Here is a 24,330-nt window from a genome sequence, read left to right on the forward strand (position 1 = left end):
CGTTGGGCCCCCAACGGTCACAATTGTGACCGTTGGGAGCCCAACGACACCTTGTTGGGTCTCCCAATGGTGCCTTTTCTCTCTTTTCTCTAAACCCTCTCTCACTCCTCTCTTGCCTATAAATAAGTGGGGTCTCCCCCTTTGTAATGGGTGGCTTCTTCAAGCCCTTTAGTGCATTTATAAGATTTTATGCTTTCTAGCCATTATTGGCTTTTGTGTATGTCCTCTTTTGGACTTGTTCTTTGATTTCTATGTGTGAATGTCCATTGTAGGACATACATTTCTTTTCCGCATATTTCATTACACCACTCATATTTATGATGACATGACATATCAGTCTATATATGTTTCATATGTATGTACTGCCTCTTCCATATAATTCCCTGCTTCACATGCATAGTCCTCTTCATGTTGATCACCTTCATGTTGTTGAGGAAGGCATGAACCTAGCGAGGGTCAGTTTGAAAGCCATTCACCAAAAGGTGGCATGCAGGGTTTCATAGACTACCAATGCTTATAGTTCACAGGACAGTACATAGGCAACCAAATCCCAAAAGAATTAGCAAAATAGCAACTAACTCATTATGGCTTGGAATACTGGATTAGGTGGTGATTAGCAGATGAATCTTTTCAGCGACAATACATGATGTTCCAAGGTTTACATCAAGATAGAATCACATAAATGTGAAAATCCAACAATCTTAAGGTATCATTGACGTATTCATATATTGCCAAGGTTCATGAATTTGGGTGAATCTTTTGTATTTATGGGATTATCAGCTTTCGCATGCTGTCCTAGCTATGTCACCTGGGTACAGATGCGGGTGCGGGTGCGGGTGTGGGTGTGGGTGCAGAGGGCATGACATGACAATTCCAAAAAATGTGGGTACGGGGACACAGCTATATATATATATATACAAAATAAACTGAAATCTAAATATATATGCTATATCTAAAATATATATTATATACTGAAAATATAAAGTTATAAACTGAAAATATAATTATAAATTATAAATTATAAATTATAAATTGAATACAAACTTGTATGTACAGAGGGTAAAATGGTGTGTCCAGGTGTCGATGTGTGTCGACATGGGGACACGTGTGTCGACATGGGACGGAGAGCAAAATGGAGTGTCCAGGTACCATAGTGTCCTAGTGAGAGAATATGACCATTGTTAATCTTGGCACATAGGCTGTGTTCAGTTTCAACTGAAATACACCTTAGATTAGCTGAGTATATGCTTCAACCAACTGGGAGAATTATTAGAATGGAGACAAGTTACCTAGCTGGATACATGTTGAAATGCATATATAAAAGTCAAATAGGATCAATTTACATCTAACTACCCCAAAATGAATGTCATTAATCAAGGTTAGTACACCACAAAAACAGCACCAAGGTTAATAGCATTAGGTTTAATTTTACATCTAAAGACCCCAAATCTATGTCACATGGGTGCAGGTGCGGATGCGGGGGTGCAGCAAAAATATAATATATATATATATATATATATAAAGTCCAAAAGTTGGACATAAATGACCCTGGGTGCGTTGACTGCACCCAGGGTCAGGTTGACCGTATCGGGTGCGGGTGCGATGTGGGTGCGGCACCTAGTTGGAGAGTCCCTGTGACATAGCCCCAAATGAATGTCATTCATCAAGGTTAGTAAACCACAGAACAACACCAAGGTTAATAGCATCAGCATTTGGTATTTAATATGCATTTTAAATTTATATGTTTTAAGACTAATCTTCATGTATAAGCATATGAAGAAAGGATTTATTTAGACAAAATCAGTATTTGTGTAAACAGTGAGTTTCAGATTGTCTTTTTTTTTTGTGTGTGTGTGTGTGTCTGAGAGAGAGAGAGAGAGAGAGAGAGAGAGAGAGATTCATACAATGTGCATTACTAGGACCTTCAAAGATATGCATTGTGCAACAACCTTGAGCTAAACCTTTTTTTAATAAGCAACAGTTTCATATTGAAATCATTACATGGTGACAAGAGTGCAAAAGAACAATCAAAACACGTAAACAGATGCACATTCCAAATTTAAGTATGCATGCATACACAGTGAAAATGGACAGAGCTAAATCAAAAGGCTAACCTTTTCCTTCACTAGTTCCTCCGCTTCAACAAACTCCCCAAGATCAGGGGAATCACTATTCGGCTTCACAACATCAGATGGAAGCTCCCATGCATTTTTAATAGACGTGAAACCAAAAAACAGTAGAAGAGCTATTGCCGCATATTCCCCTATTGGCAAAGCTGTAAAAAATGGCAAATATGTCATGAGGAAGAATCACTAATATCTATTATTTGACTGATGGTTACAAGTGTATAGCAGCACATATGCTCCTGCCAAATTACAAATATCACAATCCATTAACTCTTACAGTTCAAATCTAATAAAGACCTGTTAAAATGTAATATAGATATGTATAATAATAATAATATATTATTAATATATATTTATTATTTTTATTATTTTTATTATTTTTATTTTCTTTTAATTTATTGTACAATAAATATTTTCTAGTTCGTATCGAACTAGATAATATCTAGTTTGGTTAAGTTCCACTTAGAACTTAACCAAATACTAGCTGTTGGAACTAGTCCAACAGCTAGATTTCTAGCCGTTGGACGAGTCCAACAGCTAGAAGGGAGAGCTCTTCCATTAGCTCTTGTATAAATAGGGGTGCAGCCTCCTTGTAAACTTCACTTCTTGTAATGCCTTTCAAGCATCCTTTTTACATAAATAAAATTATTTATTTGTGTGTGTGTTGTTCTTATTTTTACCCTTTTTAAGGGCTCTGCTTAAAGTGTCTTTTAGACACTTTGTTCGATCATTCCAAGGGCGTTCGTGGAAGACCACCATTTCATTACATGATATCAGAGCTACGAGAATATTAGATCTTGGAGAAAAGCTGCCTTGGTTTTCGTGCCCTTTACAAAAGTGTTTCGCCGCTTGAAGGGAAGTGTTTTATCACTTCATTTGAAGAGCTCCCACCTCTTGTATCCCTTTCCTTTTTCATTCTTTTATTGTTCTTCTCTTCTATCCCCATTCTTTCTCTCCCCTTGTAATCGATAGATGACAATGATAAAGTCACCATCATTCCCATGAAGTTAAGTGATACGAATTATGTAACACGAGCTTCTGTCATGAAGCATCATATATGGGGAAAAGGTTTATGGGAGATTGTGGATGATTCTGATTCGGAACATAAACTATCTCTTACCAAAAAAGAGGGAGATAAAGAGGTTCTTCTATCAGAAGAAGAGAAAATCAAAGCCCTAGCCTCTTATGAGAAAAAATGGAAAGAGTGGAGAATGGCTCATGCAAAAATAATGTCATGGCTTATCAATAGCATTGACATTAAAAAATGTTCAAGCCATGCCAAATTTGATCATGCCGATAAGGCATGGAAATACAAATACCTTAAAAATATGTATTCCCTTAAAAATATTGCACATGTGTGCAACCTCCAAGAAAAGGCTTGAATAATGACCCAAGGTGATAAAACGATTCATGAATATTACAATGGGTTGTCGGAACTTTGGGAGAAACTTTCTTAGAACCAAAGTGGCATTGTGCCGAAGACATTGAGCTTCGCCAAAAGCAACATGATGCTGAACACTTTTACCAATTTATAATTGGGTTAAGGCCGGAATTTGAAACCACCAAATCAGCCCCCCTTCACCGGGGAAAGATTCCCTCCATTGTTGAAACTATTGAAGAACTAACAATGGAGGCAAATCGTCTCCGAAAAGGTTCCTCTAAAACTGATGATGATTCCATCCTAGTTGTATCTAGGCCTGGGAATCACACTCGCACTTACAGGCCACCTCATTTTGGGAGGCAAAATGGCAAGTTTGATAAAAGAAAGGTGATTTGTCATCACTGTCATGAACCGGGGCATTATATGCCTTAATGTCCAAAATTAAAGAAAAGAGATGAAAAGAAGGTTGCATTAGTTGAAGAATCAAAAGATCAAGCTACACCTGTTTCAATGGCTCAACTTATGGAGATCCTTTAACCTCTTCTTCAAGGGGTCTCTTCTTCCGCCGAAGCCTCAACTGGAGCGGCAGTTGCATCTGTTTCCGGTCTAGGTAACTTTTCATGGCTTTTAGATTATGGTGTCTCATTTCATATGACCCCACATTATAAATGCTTATCCGAATGTCCTAAAAATAACTCAAGTATTTCAAAAGTCTTTACAGCAGATGAAACATCTCTTAAAATAAAGGGAATTGGGTGTTTTGAAAAACACAAAACTTTTTGTGTTCCAGAAGTTAGATATACCCCAAAACTTAATTTGAATCTCTTATATGTTTCTCAAATTTCTGATTATGGATATAATATATCCTTCTCTTCTGATGGTTGCTGGATACAGGATCGTCAGTCAAGAAAGCTGATTAGGGAAGGCCATAGAGAAGGAGGACTATATTACACGGATTTTTTGGAGCTACCCAAGAATGTTTTTTGCTTAAATGTTCAGAAATTGGAAACAGACTCATGGCACAAAAGACTTGGCCATCCTCATATGTCTAAAATCCAATATTTTCCAAATTTGGGAAATTTTGTAAATCTAAAAATTTTGCTTGTAAAGACTGCATTCTTGGAAAAATGAAAAGATTACCTTTCTCTAGTAGAACTTTTGTCTCTTCAAAACTACTTGAGTTAATACATTCGGATGTTTGGGGACCCGCACCAGTAATTTCTAAAGGTGGTTTTACATATTATGTCATATTTATAGATGATTTTACTAGACATACTTGGATTTATTTTCTTAAACATAAATCTGAAGTTTTTACTCACTTTCAAATATTTCATAAAATGGTCACAAACAAATTTCAAAGTAATGTTTCCATTTTTCGCACTGATTCGGGAGGAGAATTTATGTCTAGAGAATTTAAAAACTATCTTATTTCATATGGCATTATTCATCAACCATCTTGCCCAAACACCCCGCAACAAAATGGTCTTGCAGAACGCAAACATCGTCACATTATGGAGACCACCCGGACTTTGCTAATAACAAGCCAAGTGCCAAAAGGGTTTTGGGCAGAAGCAGCATTAACTACTACTTATCTCATAAACCGAATGCCATCTTCTTCTTTAGAAAACATATCTCTGGTTGAAAAACTTTATACCTTAGCTCCAGACTACTCCAGACTAAGAGTATTTGGTTGCAAATGTTTTGTATTTACAAACACAAATGATAAATTCTCCCCTCGTGCAATCCCAGACTACTTCTTTTGTATTACCTTAACTCTAGACTACTTCTTTTTATATTTTTTCGCGATTTATCACCAAACTGATAATATCGCGAGAAATAGTCTCGCCAAGATATAGCCAATACTGATATTTGTGACTATGAATGAAATCAAGCAGAAAACAAACCATAATGTGCATAAGCACAAGAACAAATCCTACAAGTGAATACAAATGCCAAAGGCAATACAAAAGCACATAGTGCATACAATGGCTACAAAGAGCCTAAATGTGCACACACAAGTCCATAATGGGACAATACACAAGCCAATCAATTGCAAATACATGAGATCATAAGAGGCACCAAAGAACATACACAAAAGAACAAAAAAAAAATATAAAAAATAATAATCTTTATTGAGATAGAATGCTTAGGAAAACATTACATCTAATGAGACAAGAGGTCCTTATTTATATACAAACAAGAGGGCCATATATAACTATTGGGAAAGACTCCAACAACTAAAAATATAGTTGTTGGAGATTTCCAACAACTATATTCACTAAAAGATAAAACCGAATATACCTGTTGGAGATTCCCAACAACTATATTGACTAAAAGACAAAACTGCCCTTTACAAAAGTGTGATGGACAAAATATAAAAAGAAGTCAATTCTGCCCCTAAAGGGCAGAGCCTATTACATGTACCCTTAATGGGCATATCCTATTCAAAACAAAAAAAACATGTACAAAATTATAAGAATAGATACACCAGAATATTGTCAATGGAGAAGAAGGAGAAGACACAATGAGCAAGGGGTGACACCTACCGGAACAATCCCAATCTGATTGTCATGCCCTATATTTTCATATTATATATATGTTACAATCTGGATCGGGTCTGTCAAGCCCGATAATAACAACCATATAAAAACTATTACATAAAGCCATTTGGTCCAGATCCAGACCCATGAACAAACAATATACAGTCTCAATACCCTCCCTCCAGTTGTGCATGATCTTGCACCATGGACAACTTGTTCTTCAAGAACCAAAACCATATGCTGGTAAGGCCCTTAGTGAACAAATTGGCCACCTGATCAGTCGTCGAAATGTAAGCTGGTTCCACTTCTCTATCTTCTACCTTTTGCCGAATAAAGTGTTGATCAATCTCTATATGCTTTGTGCGACTGCGGTGGATAGGATTGAAGGCAATTTTTATGACACTCTAATTATCGCATAAAAGGGTACTGGGCAGAATATTTTCTCCTATCTCAGTCTAGAGATGCCTCAGCCATGTAACCTTTACTGTGGCTGCTGCCATGGATCAGTACTCAACCTCGGTACTGGATCGTGCAAGTGCACATTGTTTCTTGCTACTCCATGTGTAACGCCCCAAAATTTCAAACTTGCGAACCTTTTAGAAAACAAGCAAGAGACTAGAAGAAAAACTCTTTCCTTTCAGAGTTTGTTTATGTAATCATTGGAAGATAATTCTTTTGTTGAATTTAGAAAGGCAAGCTAACAACTTTGGGCACGTTAGCTAAAAGAACCAAAACTCACTACACATGGTACTTGCAAAACACTTGGAAAAACCACTTTCATTTAAAAAAGTTCCCAAATAGTATAAAATTCGGATATCCAAAGGAAAATCCGTGACAAAAACCCAAAACGTCCAGGACGCGAGCTAAAAGCAGGAAAAGGAAATCTAATAGGTACACAAGAGAGACTATAGAAAACTGAATTAAGTACATTTAATTCAGCATGCTTAGCAGTTTAAAGCAGATATGCAGTTAAACAGGTAAGTCGTTCAAAACAGGTAAGCAGTGCAACTGTTAAAACGCAATATGACGATTCATTTTATCGTAAACTGTGAACTACCACGCAACAAGCAAATCTCATGACCCATCAACTAGTGTGAACAGACTTTATGTTTCAATATTACTGGCCTGCGGGTACGCGTAGACAAATCGTAGAAACAACTAAGACTAGTTCAGGCGTCTGTTATTCTATGTATTTTCAATAACCCGAATAGCTAGTTGAGTCTGCTCCTAAGAGAACGACTTTAGCCGAGAGATGATTCCCCAATGTTAGGTACTTGGCAACTAATACCTCTAACTTTTGCAGAAGTCCATGGGATCTACCACCTAGGATAATGTCTGGTAGTCCCTTCCCCTAACTCCAATGACTGGAGAGGCCGGATCTTTGCCCGTGAGGTGGTTATTAACAACCTGTCCATTGGAGTGTGTATAACTCTGTCCTCTCCCTTGAGAGACTACAAGAAGCGAATGAGTGTGTCAGGGGCAAATTAACTGACAACTCATTCTATATGCTCTGTTTTTTTGACCAAATGAGCATCTTACCTTTGAAGGCGATCTCATTTTTATGTGTTTACAGCATTGTGCATTTAGCACTGTTCGAAGTCGCACGACCGTCTCATCCGATCATCGTAGTACTAGCGTGTAGTGCACGACTACAAGTACTCTAGGATGAAAGGGGCATAGTTCCTCAATAGAAGCCTCAACAAAAGTGTTTCACAAAGATGTAATGTTTCTCAAACTTTACTTTTGACATTATTTATCTTTTAAAACAGCCAACAGCTTGTGCCAACATTTGGCATGCGATTTTCTAGAATCTCATCTGCTATCGTGGTATCTACATGCCTCGCATGACTCGATACCAGCCTCGATGAACGGGATACGGGTTTCTCAACAGAACCCCCACTAAGAAGTTCGTTCAAGCCCCAATTCGAGGTTACCTGAGATATGTTGAATAGATGAAGAGAACTAGTCAATCACATCCTTCCAAATACTTCGATTTAAGCAGTCTTTGATGCTTTTGCGCAACTCTCTAAATTCTCGAGTCTACTTTGCAGGACTACTCACTCGAAAAGTCAGGATCCCTGCTAGGGATCCCTCTCCTTAGACAATGATGTATCGTTAAGCTTCCGACTCAACTCTTGTCACAAGAGGGAGAGTGGTAAATGCCTCTTGCATCCTCCACGAGGATGCCTTTATAGCACATGCAATGAGCAAAAACCTGAACGTCATCTGCAATGGCAAGGCAATAACGAATCATTTGCAAAAGCAAGAGCCTGAGCACAAAGCGCGACGACAAAAGAAAGACATGACATAAAGTAAAGGACAAGGATTGCGAAACCGCGTCCTTGAGTTAAATGCATACTCGTATAAATATATATATATATATATATATATATGCATATATATATTTATTTAATTGTCCTTTTTAGTTAATTGAACTCAATTCAATTGTCCAAGTCCTCCATGCAATCTTCCCCTACCGCAGGGAGTTGCGAGCTTGCTGGCGTCTACGGGTGTAAGTGATTGACGGCTCAGGTCGCGGGGCGCGAGCGGGATCTATCGTACGAGTTGCAAAAGCAAGACGTCAATATGTTATCTCAATCAGAAAGGTAAATAAGACAGGGGCACTGCCTCTGTTCTGTCGTGAAAGAGGCAGAGGCAGGGGCAGCGTGCCTCTGCAAACCTGCTTTAAGTGTAAGGAGGGTCAGGGGGTGCGAGCCCCTGTTGACCTGCTGTCAGCGAGAAACAGGGAGTCAGGGGGCTGCACCCGTGCCTGAAGAAGACAACGAGGGAGGCTTCGCCCTGCCTGTCGAAAGAGTAATGAGGCAGGAGCGAGGCCCTTGCCCGCTAGCCTCAAAGGGGGAGGCAGGGGGCTTTGCCCCTGCCTACCGAATACGCAAACAGGCAGGGGGTGAATGTAATATCCGGAAGAATTAGGGTATATTTAGTCGATTTGGGTCTAGGACCCGATATCCGGACCCATAAAGGAATCAATAAATGGGTGTTAAATTCGGATTTTTATATTGAATTTAATTAGGAAAATACTTAGGTATTAGGGTCGGATCCACAGTTGGACCCGCAAGGATCCAACTGAGGATCCGTTAGCACAGAAAGACCCGGATCCATGCACATGTTGGATCGGGTGTTGCGGGTCACAGGGTTTGGACCCGGACCCGAGTGCGAGCATTTTGAAATAAAAATCAAGAATCGTGCCTCAAGTACGATTCTTGCATTTTCAAAGAGGCGAGAAGGGTGAAAGGGGGAGGTTACGCCGAACGTAACCAACCCCTCTTTTCCCGGAAGGAGATGGGAAGGGGGTGGAGCTTGGCGTTAAAAAGGAGGGGAAGCCCCACATCCAGGTTTTGTTTCCCCACTCGACCTCCCTCCCTCTCACGACCGGTGCGCACGCAGTGGAGGAAGGAGCCCTTCACGGCAGGAGCCTCGACCCTCTGCACCTGTCAAGGCTTGCGAAGGTCTTCCCTCACGGCGGTAGGGGGGGAACACCATCGGCCTGCACCTCTTCACGACGGAAGCCACCAGCCGCCGGAAATCATCGTAAAAAGGTACGGCTATTCTCGGAAATGGGGGAGGGATCGAACGTGGGTTCGATCTTGTATGAGGGTTTGAGGGTAGGATTTGGGGGTTTGCATTAGCCCTAAACCTAAAACCCCAAATCGGTGAGATTGGGGTTTCGGATCTTCCATGTGAGGGGTTATAGGGGAAGCCCTACTCGGACAGCAATGAGGGTTTATCTTGTCAATATAAATCCCTGATTTTACATGTGTGCTCTACACCGATTGTGGGTTTGGTGTGTAGTGATTTAGGGAATCCGTATGGAAGCACCTGATTTGCCTAATCTAGGGTCCCATCTGTCGATTTTGGGGTAAACACGATTCCCGTAAAGAAAATCTGATTTTCTCTTGTACAGGGGTGTTGATAGAACTAAAACCATGAATGTTAAGTTACTTTATGCGCAGCATCTTTTTACAGTTTTCATTTGATTTCAATAGTCCTAATCATGGGCTTTATAATAAGTTGCAACAGTGGGTTAAATTTGGTGTATGTATGAGGGAGCCTCATATTTGCAGCTCGGTTCACCATAACTTCAGGGCTGCGAAGTGTCATTTTTACCATGGGTCGGCTGAAGTCTATGATTTTTCCGAATTGTGTTAAGGTATTGAGGGTTGGATTCAACCAGTTAGGAGTGTATTAAAATAACTCTTAAATTTCAATTTGCAGTTCATGATAGCAATGGTGATAGTTGGGGTTTTATAGTGATACTCTTAAGCCGATGTTTCTGAAATAATTTAAGTATACATTCTGCATGCTTTAAATCTAAAACAATTACATAATGCACTTTAAGATGTTGTTCATTTTAAATGTTATGAGGATTTGCAGGGGACACCCCCTATCAACAGATGTCCGGGTACCGATGACTGCCATTATCAACATTACTTCTATATGCTATTACTGTTTCTCCAAAAGCGGCTGCTAATGGTGTGTTTTCTTTGTATAAGGACCACCAGCCGTAGGGGATTAGCCTGTTTGTTTCTTTTCTGTGTTTTTTTTTTATGATGGTATATGTGCAGTAATATGAGCAGGGGATGTGCTGGATGCTCTCATCTAGCTAGTCCAGCCAGCAGTCTAAGTAGTGTGGACTACTTAGACAGTAGGACGAAAGGCCGAGGGTGGCAAGCCTAACTACTTCTTATAGTAGGTGCTGGGATTTTACACCATTCTGATGGATGGATGAATGATAGCATTTCATTTCAGGATATTTAAATGTGAGCTTGGTTAGTATACTGTTGTTTGTCTTAATCATGAATGCTCGTTGAAATATATGGTATGTTACATGGAAGTATGTATTGTTTAAAGTCTCATATGCATATATGGATCAATATGGGTTTTAAAATGTGATATCATGCATGGATTGTTGTCATGAATTTACGATCGATGGATGAATGCATAAGAGGTAGGGGGTGTCATAGAGACACTTGTACATGGATAGTACATGCATATGGTGTGGTAATTTGTGCACTTTATTAAGAAAGTTGGTTTTGTTTCCACATTGGCTGCATCACTTATATAACGTAAGATGGTGGCATACAACTACACTGTTCACATGGTATTCGTGGGCGGGAGTCCCATATGAGTTCTCGCAGGGGCGTATGCGAGCTTTACACTTCACTTCCGCATAGGGTGTTGCAGAATTTAGAACTGAATTAAATAAAAACATAATACAGAACAATGTAACTTTTAATCTGAGGTCTTCCATCTGGAGAATGGAGATCTTAGAGTTTCCAGTCCTGGGGAGGCTGTGAGGATACAAAAACTCCGTGTGCGTGAATTTTTTGTCCCCAGAACCCGATATGGAGGTTCTTTCTCCTGGCCACGGTTTTAGGGAGAACCCACCACTTTACCCGGGAGTGGTGGTGTTGGTCACAGCTGTGAATTTGTTTGGTACCAAAGGAAGTGGCACTTGTGGGCGTGGAGTGTCCCTTGTGTCCCCGACATTAGATGGGGAGGTCTAATGTTCTGAGGGTGACTCGATCGAGAGCTAGGTTGGGACCCAGTAATAAAATACCAAATTGTGTGTTAATTTACTCTGGGAACCTACTTGACCTCGGGGTTTTTACCCGTTTGGTGTATCCGCGGGCGATGGAAATTTAAAAAGGAGAAACCTAAAGTTGTATGCACTAAATAAGGTCATGCATATGGAAAGAAAACTCAAACTTAAATATAGGATAATAAGGAAGCCATGCATTTTCTTATTTACACTAGGTCATGCATCAATTGAAATGATCTCTAGTTCATGATATGGTAAATGTATGCAATTCATTTCTTAAAAGCATGTTGAAATGTTTTATTATTGTTATGTGTTACTGTCTTACTGTCCTTTAGCCGTGAGTATGAATAATTCTGTTATACTTATGCAGGATCGGATTGTTGCATGTTGGTTGTATCTGACTCACTCAAACCAACATATGAAATCTTACTTATGATCTTTGCCTCACCTAATTTCCTTGAATTAGTAGTGCTCAGAATTTTGTTCTGACCCTTCTACTTTGTTGGTTTTACAGGAAATAGAGAGCAGTGAGAGATGAGCTGTTCACTATGGATGGACGAGGTTCACATTTTGGAGTGGATAGTTCGGCAGTGGCAGAGGGATTTTATTTTTTGTTTTTGATTCCATTGTTCTCTTCAGTTCTTGTACTCTGTGGTTGTATAAAGAATGGAAATAACAGTTTACTTCGGTTCATAAATAAATGGTTGGTGTTGCTACTCATTGATGATGATTGTCAGTACTTTGTGGTGATGGAATATCCAATGGAAAGTGGAACTGTGAGGACCCCCGATCCTTGGGAAGGTTTCTGTATAAAAAAAAAAAAAAAAATTCTTGCATTTTTGAAAAGGAAGGAGTTGGGGTCGTTACAGTGAAGCCCCTGCCTGATGCCAGAAAAGATGGAGCAGGGAGGGGGCTCGGCCCCTCCCCTGAACAACGAGGGTGCAGGGAGGGGGCTCGACCCCTCCTCTTGCGTACTACGAAGGCAGGGAGGGTCAAACCCTCCCCTGTGTAGCTCGAAGGCAGGGAAGGCTCGAGCCCTTCCCCACAACAAACAGAGGCAAGGAGGATCGAACCCTCCCCTGCGCAACAAAAAGGAGAAAGGGAGGGCTCGACCCTCCCTGTGAAAAAAGAAGAGACAGGGAGGGGTCTCGACCCTCCCTGGTGAAATAAAAAGGGCAGACAGGAGCCCTAAAACCCCCTTGCCAGAACCCTTCTCACAGGCGGTAGGGGTTTTACCCCTGCCGACCTGTCAGCAAAGTGGTAGGGGCTAAAGCCCCTGCCGGACGTCCATTCTCTGCCATAAAAGACCGATAGGTAGGGGCTTTTGCCCCTGTCAGTAGACGGAAGGAAGAAGAAAAGAAAAGGGGAAGAGGAGGCGGCAGAGGGGTGCACACCTGGGCTTCTGGACAGGAGGTCACCGGTGGTGGTGGGTCATCCAGGGGTCTCCTGCGCCGATCCCGACAGCAAGAGAACCGAGAGAGATGCAAGGAGGAGACAGGAAAGAGGTAGTGGCAGTGGATCTCCAGCGAGCAGAAACGAGAGGGGGTCGGAGGCAGAGAGAGTGCAGAGAGAGAGAGAGAGGACGGAAGAACAGAGGGGGAAGGAGGTTTCGAGAAACCTCCCCCTTTGCCGCTGTGTGCTTTTATAAGCACGCAGCCGACTAAGCATCCGAGTCGAATCCGGGTCCGGATCCAATAAATTTTTTTTATTCGTAGGTTTTATACCATGCTATCAAGTTCCTAAAGGGTATTACCTATTACAAAGGAAAGAATAACAGTTTAAAATTATATAATATATACATATACACTCATATATGAATATATATATATATGTGAATAAATACATTTTAACACCCTAAAGGTGTAACTCATATGTGTGTGTGTGTGTGAGAGAGAGAGAGAGGGATGCATGCAACAAGCTGATTTGAGTGCATTCATAGATATAGCATGAAAAGAGACGACATTTGAGGCCAATCTTTCAATAGTGGGACGTTCCTTGCTACGACAGTTTCATGATAACCCATCAAACAGACAATAGGCATAATGATGTGTATGTGACAAAATTGCATAAATATTTTCAAATTTATTTGGTTTCTTTTTGAAGACATGACAGATTTTAATGCAACAACAACAACAACAACTACGCCTTCATCCCAAAACAATTGGGGTCGGCGATATAAACCAAAAAAGAAAATCATTCTGGGTCTTCCACATGAATCCTTCTCCTCCAATCATTTCTATCCAATGTCATGTCCTCGGTGAGGTTCAAAGTATTCATATCCTTTCCTATCATCTCCATCCAAGTCTTTCTAGGCCTACCCCGACCTCTTTTAACTAATATATTTTCTCATTTCTCCATCCTTCTAACTGGAGCATCATTAGGCCTTCGCCGAATATGTCCAAACCAGCGTAAATGATTCTCTCTCGTCTTATTTTCAATAGGTGCAACACCTACCTTCTTACATATCTCCTCGTACCGAATCTTATCTTTTATTGTATTTCCACACATCCATCTAAGCATACGCATCTCAGCTACACTCATTTTTTGAATATGATGTCTCTTGGCAGCCCAACATTTCGTACCATATAGTAAAGAGGGCCTAATAGTCGTCCTATAAAACTTTTCCTTCAACCGCAATGGCATTCTACGATCGCACAACACTCCAGTTGAACTTTTTCATTTCATCCACCCAACCTTTATCCTATGATTTACATCTCTATCAATTTCTCCATACTTTTGAATGATAGATCCCAAATATTTGAAACAATCATCCACTGGTATTTCTTGCTCACCAAGCTTCCCTACTAATGCCTACATGTCCATTAAGGTCACCGCCGATGAAAAGCTTTTCTCCATAAGATATCCCTTGTACTACTTTATCTAAATCTTTCCAAAATTGACGCTTAATGGAATCATCTAAACCAACTTGAGGTGCATAAACACTAATAATATTAATAATATCCGTACCTAATACTAATTTAATAAGTAAAATCCTATCACCCTTCCTACGGACCTCAACTACATTATCTATAAACTCACGACTCATAACAATCCCTACTCCATTCCTATTCCTATTTATTCCTGTATACCAAATATTATATCCTCAAGGTTCTATCACTTTTGCTTTCTCACCTACCCATTTGGTCTCTTGTAGACATAAAATATCAATCTTTCTCCTACACATAACATCTACTAACTCTACCAACTTACCAGTTAAAGACCCTATGTTCCAAGTGGTTAACCATAATTTTATGGTCTTCGACTAACTTCTTTACCCCCACCCGTCCAACAAAGTGAGGGAACCCTTGCCTATTTGACACCACACCCGGGCGCCGGTGTGACGCGTCGCTTCTGGGTGATGACCTAGCAACCCTTGCCCATTTATCACTGCCTCCGGGCCTATAGAGTACAACGCGTCGCTCAGTAGGGAACGCCCCAACGAAATTCTCATATTAGTTTATATTCATAGGGTATGACTAAGTTTTTATGTTGGTTGTCACTGGCCTACCGCAACCCTCCTCCTTTATCCGGGCTTGGGACCGGCAGTGTATAACTAAACAGTTATACACAGATTTTAATGCATTTGTTAAAAATTCAAAGTCATATTGTCTTCAAAAGGCTTTCCTGATTAAGAGTCAAATAACAAAGCTGGAATAGAACTCCACAACAGATAACTTGAGACTCAGTCCATTATCATGTTAGGCATCATTAGTTGCACATTACATGAACTGATGTAATACTATATATATATATATATATATACATGCATACATATACATAAACGCCTCTAGACCTCCCATGCAGATGTTGTTTTGATCCAATCTGACCTCATGGCTGGATATATATATATATATATCCCAATCTTTTGGAAGATGAACTGAAATCTAGGCGACCAAAGCCCTCTTTGTGACCAATAGCAAAATTTTACTACAAATTTTTATTTTTATTTTTATTTTTATAATTACTATTCATCATTAATTTCAACCTATTCTCATTAAATGCTCTCTCTCTAAATCCAATGTATAGTATGTTTCCCCTCCCCATTTGACAGACCCTATACCCTCTATTTAATGTTCTCTCTCATTAAATGACTCTTTTCTCTCTTTCTTCATTCCCAATGTATGGTACGCTTCCCTTTCCCATGTGATAACCCCTATGCTCTCTCTCTCTCTCTGGGGCTAAAGGTTCTTTACATAAAGGGAGTCATGCTTACTGGTTTGGTTATACATGTTGTGAGGATGGTCGCCCAAACTATGCATGTCAGGTTTGCCTTCTTATCATAATTTTCTTTTTATTTTGTTTTCTAATATTATGTTTTTATTTTGCTATAATATTACACGAAGATTGCCGACCACATATATATTCTCATGCTAATACAATGCTATGTTTTATAGTTCGGAGTTAGTTGGTGATTTTTTTTGTTAATTTACTTAACATTAACATAAAACATGTAAGGAATGAATGTGCAGCCTTTCTTAATCCACTTCTAAATATTATACTTTTGATTTTTGTGAATTGCAATTTTTTTAAAATTAGATAAGGAGGTTGGGAATGTGTTCCTTATTATATTTTGTTGGATTTTCATCTTTCTAAAAGCAATACATATGAACCTCTATATATAGATACATAAATAAAAATTTATACTTGGAATAGATAACCATGCTCTTCAATGAACTGATGTAACACCGCATACCCAGATCTGAAACAAACTAGAGGGATGGAAACAAATGATCATTTGCAGATCGCAAAAATGCAATTAGAAAAAGCAACCATGGCTTACTTGTCTGAAATTGTGCTGGTACTGAATGAAATATTAGTCCTATCACCACTGAAAGAATTGTCATAAGCGAAAGAGCAGCCATTGATCCCAACAGAACCTGCATATTGAAGAAAGAACATATAAAATAAAGCATAAACATGCTAATTGTATAGTCAATCATCAACTTCATTTTAACATTTATGAATACAATAATGGCTTGAGGATAACCTGATCAACGTTTCATGCAAGTTTTCAAAAAGACCACCAACGAAACTTGTGGTCGGTGATGTTCAAATACTGCGTTAGCGAAAGCATGCTTGTGGAATTCTCTTATGTTTAACACATACTCTTTGTATAGATTATCTAACATGTTCATTTATTAAGTTTGTTCTCATCCATATTTGATTCTTCAACTTCACCTTACAGGTATGTTCAGATGGATCCTAGAACATGAATATGCAGGTTATGGTTATCCATTAGTTGTTTAGTAGAATCAACTAATTCAATCCTAGATAATAAGGACATCCAATTCCAAACAACAATAGCACTTCTTCCCCTTGTGATTTCTATTGTGAAGTGTGTCTTGGATATCGATTTCTTTGACATTTGTGATGAAAAGCTTGTCTTTAGTTGACTTGGACATTCATGAAGGGATGCTTGTCAATTTCCTTGATAGTTGATAGTCATGCCCCTAAAAAATACTTGTCTCAATACCTACACCAACACTAATTGGTTTCAACTTTTGACATGGAATAGGAGGTTCACCTACAAACACAATGTTATGATACATATCTAGGCACTATGTATCTCTTTTTTGCAGAAATATTTATGCTACTTCTTGAAATTATTCTTCACGTCCTTAATGATATAATGAAAGTTTGGGACGCTTGTATGAATTTGTTGATATTCACACCCTTAAGGATATAATTGTCCCAATACCAAAAACATCCTTCATTTTTTTAAACTTTACATGGAATAGAAGTAGGTTCACTAAGTCACAGGGACTCGACAAAGCAGGTGCCACACCCGCGTCGACACGGCGCGATGCAGGTGCGCGTGCGGATGCGGTCAACATGACCTTAGGTGCGGTCAATGCACCTAGGGTCATTTAGTTCCAATTTTTAGACTAATTTTTTTTTTCGACCAATGAAAAGCGAGTGAGGAGGATTAGGGCAAAATCCTCCTGAAGCCTGAAACCGATGCCGACGCCGACGATCTCCGACTCATTCTGGCCGCTCCTCCTCAGTTCTCAGGTATGTCTCCTTCTGACTTGCTCTCTCTCTCTCTCTCACTCTCACTCGCTCTCTGTCACTCTCACGGTCTCTCTTCTCTCCGTCACTCTCACTGTCTCTCTCATAGTCTCTCTTCTCTCTGTCACTCTCGTTGTCTCTCACTCTCACTCGCTCTTCGTCACTCTCATTGTCTCTCTTCTCTCTGATTGTATTATACGTGGGTCATTAGCATCTAGGGTTTTTAACTTTTTATTAATAGGCTTTTTGGACATTTCAAAAAAATTTCAATAATATTATTTGGGGGTTTTGGGCATTCCAAAAATTTTTCAATAATGTTATTTGGGGGGTTTGGGCATTCCGAAATTTTTCGATGAATTCATGATGCTATAGAGGTATATAGTTAATGAAATTTGTATTTATTTTTTGGGGATCTTTGACTATTTGATTTTGGGGCTTTTGATTCTATGCTAAAATGGGTTTTGTGGAGCTTCTTGATTTTTTATTTCATTTACAATCTATTTTATTAGTTGCTTATGCTTGATGACTTAAGGTCAAATGTTACTTTCATCTTTTTTGAAAAGTCGTTCCATCAACCATTGCTTAAAATGTGTTGCTATGTTATGGGCATGTAATGGGTTTAATTTATTTGTTTTGGGATTGATTCATTATCTAAGTTCAGTTCATAGGATTATAAGATCTACCAAGTTACAGAAGTTATTGATTTGTCAATATTTTAAGGTGCAGTTGCTCACTTTCCAGTTTCAAAAAACACAAGGTATTCTCTTCATTCAAGTTCTTTTGCTGGTTGCTCTTGGTACAGGTGTATGCTTATATGTGTTTGTACTCGATTTTAGTTTCTGTTGCGTGGTCATAATTTTGCTGCAGTTTGTTGCATAACACATTTAATGGCACATGCTGCGGAAGGTTTAATGTTAGAAATATGAAGTTACATTGAATCACTCAAGCATGTATATGTTCATATAACCTGGTTAATGTACCCCTGTTTTGACCAGTCCAAGACATATAGTTGACTAAGAAAATGGTCTATCTGACTATGCCAACCTTGAAACTGTAAAGGTTCCCTTATATATATATAATAGTGTTACTGTTGTTAACTGTTAAAACTTCAAATATATATATATATATATATATATATGTGTGTGTGTGTGTGTGTGTGTGTGTGTGTGTGTGTGTGTGTACATTTTTGCCCTGCCGCACCCCCGCACCCATGTGACTTAGATACAAACACAACACTAAGATTCACGTAAAACAACAAAATATATGTTTTTTGAAGGAATACTTGAGATACTTCTCTAAATTACCCTCCTAGGGAGAGAACCCTGGGCCTACTTTCAAGCAAAATTGCACTTTCTTGTAGTGAATTGGAACCAAAAAAATATTTCAACTACTCAATTACTCAATGAACCCATAATCAAGTTCGAGACAAATTAAAGCCTTTGAATTGCTTTTAAGAAAAAATGTACTTCTCCATAGTGTACTGGAAGATCAGCAATTATTCAACTAACACATAATCAAATTCTTAGATAGCAAAACCTATAATCTGAGGTTCCTGGGTTGAATCAAGTTATGAAAGGGACTCTCAGTTTGAAAGGCATAAGGCCAAGGGAGAACTGGAAGATGATAAAAGGATTCAATTCTTTAACTAATCCATAATCAAGTTCTTAGAAAATGAAAGCCTTTGGCTTAATTCTAAGCAAGATTTTACTTTACCTGTTTACCATAGTGAGCTCAAAAATAAAAAATAATCCAATTGCTCAACTGCCTCACAGATAAATTCTTAAGCCAGAAAACATGCTGTCTAAGGCTCCTGGAGAACCAGTTTATGGAGTTGGATCAAGAAGACTCAGTTTGAAATGTCAGATGGCCAAGCAAGGGAAGTTTCCATTTTGTGGATTGCATTGGTTTCCACTAAATGTATTCAGTTGATGTGATGATATACATTCACTAAAGCAAGGCCATAACACATGGTTGATGTGTTCATTATATAACTTTTTTTTTCTGTTTTGTGATTTCCTTTTACGTTACTCTCATCAAAATTTTGTTGTAGATCAAGGTCAATGATGTCATATGGTGGCACACTGGTTTAAATGCAGTGCCATCAACATTTTCTATGAAACTCTTATATTAGATCATGCACAGACAAAAACCCCTTTATGTGTAAATTTCATCATTCAAAATCTCATTCACTATTCTTGTGTTCATAGCCTATATATTTCCAAAACAAAATAAGGTAGTGGAAAATGACAAGCAGTATCGCACTGCCCAGAAGTATAAAAAAATTTGCCGCCTTTTTTTGAGGAAAAAATTTGTTGAACGAAAGAAGATAAGATGGGGAGAAATCTCCAAACCAAAACAGAAAACAAACATAAGTCAGAAGGAAAAAGCAACAGAATCTTGAAAACAAGCAATCCTAGGAGCAACATGCCAACTTATATCATCATAGCCACCGCTGTCTAGCATGAAGTAAAAAATTCTGGGTTTTGTTCCCACTCAAGGACCCAGAAGCAGAATTTATCATTGGTTTAGGTTTTTGTGACACCCACCACCCATTTAAATATAGTGATGGGAACCCATCACTCTTAAAAATTTCTTACCAAGGAAGTCATCAAACCAGGATCAAAATGGTCGGAAGGGTCAAACTGTCAAAGATTCCTGCCTAGTTGAGCCAAGACCACTAGTTATCAATAGAAAATAAGGAACAAGCAGAGGGCTTTGACCAAGTCCTCCTGAGCAGGGTACCCTACCACCAATAACAATGTCTTCACAAGTCTGTGCATTTCAATTCATATATATTTGTCAATAATATAATAGATATAATTCAGATAATCAAGCATACTCCATATGTCACATCTTAAACTGAATCAATTGAATTGTAATCCTTCGTAGGAAATTAAAGAAAGAAATGCATTGCCATAATGTTTAAATGGAGGCAAAAGATCGTAGCATCAGTTTTACAGCTTGCACAGACATTGTTTTCCATTAAAAGGAGGAAACTTCAAGGAGATAAAAACAGATGGACCTAAAGGATACTTGTGAATAACCAAAACGTTTTTTATGCTTGAAAACATTCTTACCAGAATATATTTTCTTCTTATCCCTTAAGCAAAAGAAAGGTCACATTAAGAAAAAATCTTGCACAAAAAAGAAGAAAACATGAAACGAACTCTGGGTAGTCAAGTAAATACCAAAGTTAATACAAGTGCTCTTATAAGCAAGGAAACTTCAATAACTGTAAATGCTAGCCAATGTAGGTATAACGAGATGGGAAAAACAAGTTAATTAAGAAAGAAAAATGGAAACAAATGTAAAAGGAAAATCAACATACCAGCCCTTTCCTGTATTGCATAGCCAACAGAGCTGCAATAAAAAATGTCTGCAAAAAAAAAAACACTGATATTTTTAGTTACAAATCTGAATAGGAACCAAAATGCAATGTAAATTTGGGTTTTTATGTGGTCTGCTAGCCCTCCTTGAACTCATTGCCAAAGGATGCTTTGGGTAAAAGGTCCAGGATTCATTATGAACAACAACCAATGCCTGCATGCATACAGTAATGCTTTATGTTGGTCGCAATTATTGAGATGTCATATGCTGGAGACTGGATTGGATAGTGGATCCAAGATCCAGTCAGCTTGTATTGCTTTGTTATATGTATTATTTGTTTACCTTATTACCCCTTCTTGTATAGTATTCTTTTAATTGTCATCAGGGGTATTTCTGTTATGTAAGAAATTGTATTCTTAATATAAAAGGTGAAGAGGAATACGGCACAAGCCGCACAACCCATATTAAATTTCAACCCCTATTTTCTGTGTCGTTCTTTCCTCTCTTTGTAATGTATTCTGGTATTACCTGATATTTATCATGGTATCAGAACAGGCCATGATATCAGGGATTGAGATTGCTAAGTCTGTGTGACCACCGAGATCCGCTTCTTATTCAAGGTCTATGTCATAGGGACTCAGCTAATAGGCCGCCGCACCCACGTCGATGTGGGTGCGGGTGCCGCACCAGGTGCGGTCAACCCGCACCCAGGGTCATTTTTGTTCAAAATTAAAAAAAAAAATTCAACCCATTTTTTTTCTTTCTTGTTTATGTCGGTGAAAGGGAGGAGAAGGAGAAGAAGAGAGAGAGATATAGAGAAGTAAGAAAAAAGAGGAAGAACGACAAGAGAGAGAGAGAGGTAACTTCTTTTTTTTCTTCCTCTTCTTCTTCTCTTACTCAAAGAGAGAGAGAGAGAGAGAGAGAGAGAGAGAGGTGGGGTGAGGGTTACAAAGAGAGGGAGAGAGGGGCGGGGGGTGAGGGTTACAAAGAGAGAGAGAGAGAGGGGCGGGGGGTGAGGGTTACAAAGAGAGAGAGAGAGAGACGTGGGGGTGGGGGTTACGAAGAGAGGGGAGAGAGGCGGTGGGGTGAGGTTACCGAGAGAGAGAGATATGGATGTAGGGGTGGGGGTTACGAAGATGGGGAGAGAGGGGGAGAGAGAGACGGTGAGGTGGAGTTAATAAGAGAGAGAAAGAGGGGTTTGGGTCTGAATCTAGATCCATATTTGATCTAGACCCAAACTCTCTTTCTATATATATATATATATATATATATATATATATATATATATATATATATATATATATATATACCCTCCCGCACCCCCGCACCCAAGTTTTTTTAAAGTTCCGCATCGCTGCACCCGCACCCACACCTAATCTCTTCCTCTTCTTAATCTTCCTTCATCCACTTCTTCTTTCAATCGTTTCTCTCTTAATATATCAACGAACCCTGCATTTTTTGAATTCCCAATATCATTCTTGCGTATATCTTGTTCATGTCTTTGCCTTTCCTTTATATTATGCTCTCTAAAATCTTTTTTTTTCTAAACTCACTTATCTCAATTTTTTTTATCCTTTCTCTCTTTCTTCTTCTGATATTAAATATTTCCTTTTTGTTGTTGATTATTTGTGTCATCTATACCATACGATTTCACTCTTTTGTTTTCAAAGGGTGCAACCAAACCGATATCAAGAATCAATTGGGTTTGCTTAATCTTGCTCGCATAGTATTTTTGTTGAACCGATACTCAAAATGGATTGGGCTTGATTGATTTTATTTTCATTGCATAACCCACTGCTGATTCTAGTGATCTGCAAAAAAAAAAACACACAAATCATTTATTGTTGTTGATTCTCGTTGATACATGTCATATTGGCATTGAGTTAGCGGTTATCTTATTTTATTATCAGTTTCAGTTTCAGCTTGGTACCCGTGTTTTGGTTTCATACCTGTCACATCTACTCTCCTTCATGCTATTTATTCTTATTCCTTCTTCCGTGTGCTATTTTTGCTCTTTTATTGTCATAACTGTCCATGGATTCCAACTCCTCTAAAGCGTCTCTCTCTTCAAATTTTTTGAATCAGCTAGTCTCTGAAAAAATTGAACAATACCAATTTTCTCACCTGGAAGAGGCAGATAATTCATTTTATTAGGAGCCAGGATCTTATTAGTCACTTAGATGGATCAGTTTTCATCCCGTCAGAATTTCTTTTGCAAGAGGATAAGGATGACAAAGGCGTTGTCAATGCAACAAAAACTATCTAGAACCCTAATTTTTTCAATTGGATGAAGCGAGATCAGGCTTTAGTGGCTTACATCGCGTCTACTTTGTCACAAGAGGTATTGATTGGTGTTCCAGATGACTCTACTACTATAGAGTTATAGAATAGGTTAGTTCAGAACTATTCACAAATCTCAGCGGCCATAGTAATACATTTGAAGAGGGAATTTAATATGCTGAAGAAAGAGCCTTCTATGTCAATCTTGGACTACTTCAACAAGATTAAGACCATCACTGACCAGTTGGCTTTGGTTGGACATGAAGTTAAGAACTGTAATGATCCCACCTTATCCTCGTAAAAAGTGATTTTTTTTTTAACAATTACGAAAACAAAACCCGAGGATTCGGGATCTCACAGATTTAACATATACTAAACCACAAGAGATAGTGCATTGAATCAACAAAGAAATAATCAACTTTATTAATCAATAATATGAATGTCAAGTAAGCTGAAATAGAAAACTGTCTGTCATAATGAGCCTATCTGTCGAGAACCCAGAACATGTCATGCAAAGCTCGTAGGCTCCAGCTAACAAGTCACCCCATCACTGAGCTCCCGGTCCTGTAAAATAGTTTTGAAAAGACGGGTAAGAACCAAAGTCCTTTGTACGAATTCCTCTAAAATTCAAACAAAGAGGAAACAGCATAAACCAAATTCATGTATCATTTCAGAAGAATATAACAACAATTTTCATAACCAACTTATCATTCAAGCATTTAAAACAAGTATCATGCAATAACAAATATCATGCAAAACAGAATATACATGAACTAATGCAGAACAGTTAAATGCATGAATAACTTATTAAGTTATTTATCAGAGTTGCCTTTGTATGCATATCCCTATTAAATGCACACAATTTTAGTTTTCACTTTTTCTTAAACTCGTAGATACTCAAAGCGGACACAAGTTTCAAAAGTCCAAGTTAGGTTCTCAGTTGTAGTTTAATACACAATTTGTATGCACCATTCATCGAAACATTAGAAATCAACATCTAATATCGGGACATTAAAGAAATCAACATCTAATGATGTCACTTTCTTGGTACACCAATAACTACAGTTGAGTCAACAAAACCACTTCTAGGCAAATTGGCTGAAT

The 24,330-nt window shown here is 38.6% G+C and overlaps 1 protein-coding gene across 1 annotated transcript in view; it reads right to left on the reverse strand.

The window, feature by feature from the left end:
* Positions 1 to 24,330, reverse strand: part of LOC149813752 (protein PAM71-homolog, chloroplastic) — a 55,565-nt gene that overhangs the window by 7,381 nt on the left and 23,854 nt on the right. Inside the window, exons 4-6 of the mRNA XM_089990745.1 lie at positions 20,948 to 20,995; positions 16,391 to 16,487; positions 2,115 to 2,275 (exon numbers count right to left, since the gene is read on the reverse strand). Coding sequence (XP_089846871.1) covers positions 2,115 to 2,275; positions 16,391 to 16,487; positions 20,948 to 20,995 — 306 coding nt within the window. The remainder of the gene's footprint in view (positions 1 to 2,114; positions 2,276 to 16,390; positions 16,488 to 20,947; positions 20,996 to 24,330) is intronic.

Source organism: Nuphar pumila, chromosome 16, assembly GCF_984573655.1.
Source record: "Nuphar pumila chromosome 16, dmNupPumi1.hap1.1, whole genome shotgun sequence".
Taxonomy (NCBI): Eukaryota; Viridiplantae; Streptophyta; class Magnoliopsida; order Nymphaeales; family Nymphaeaceae; genus Nuphar; species Nuphar pumila.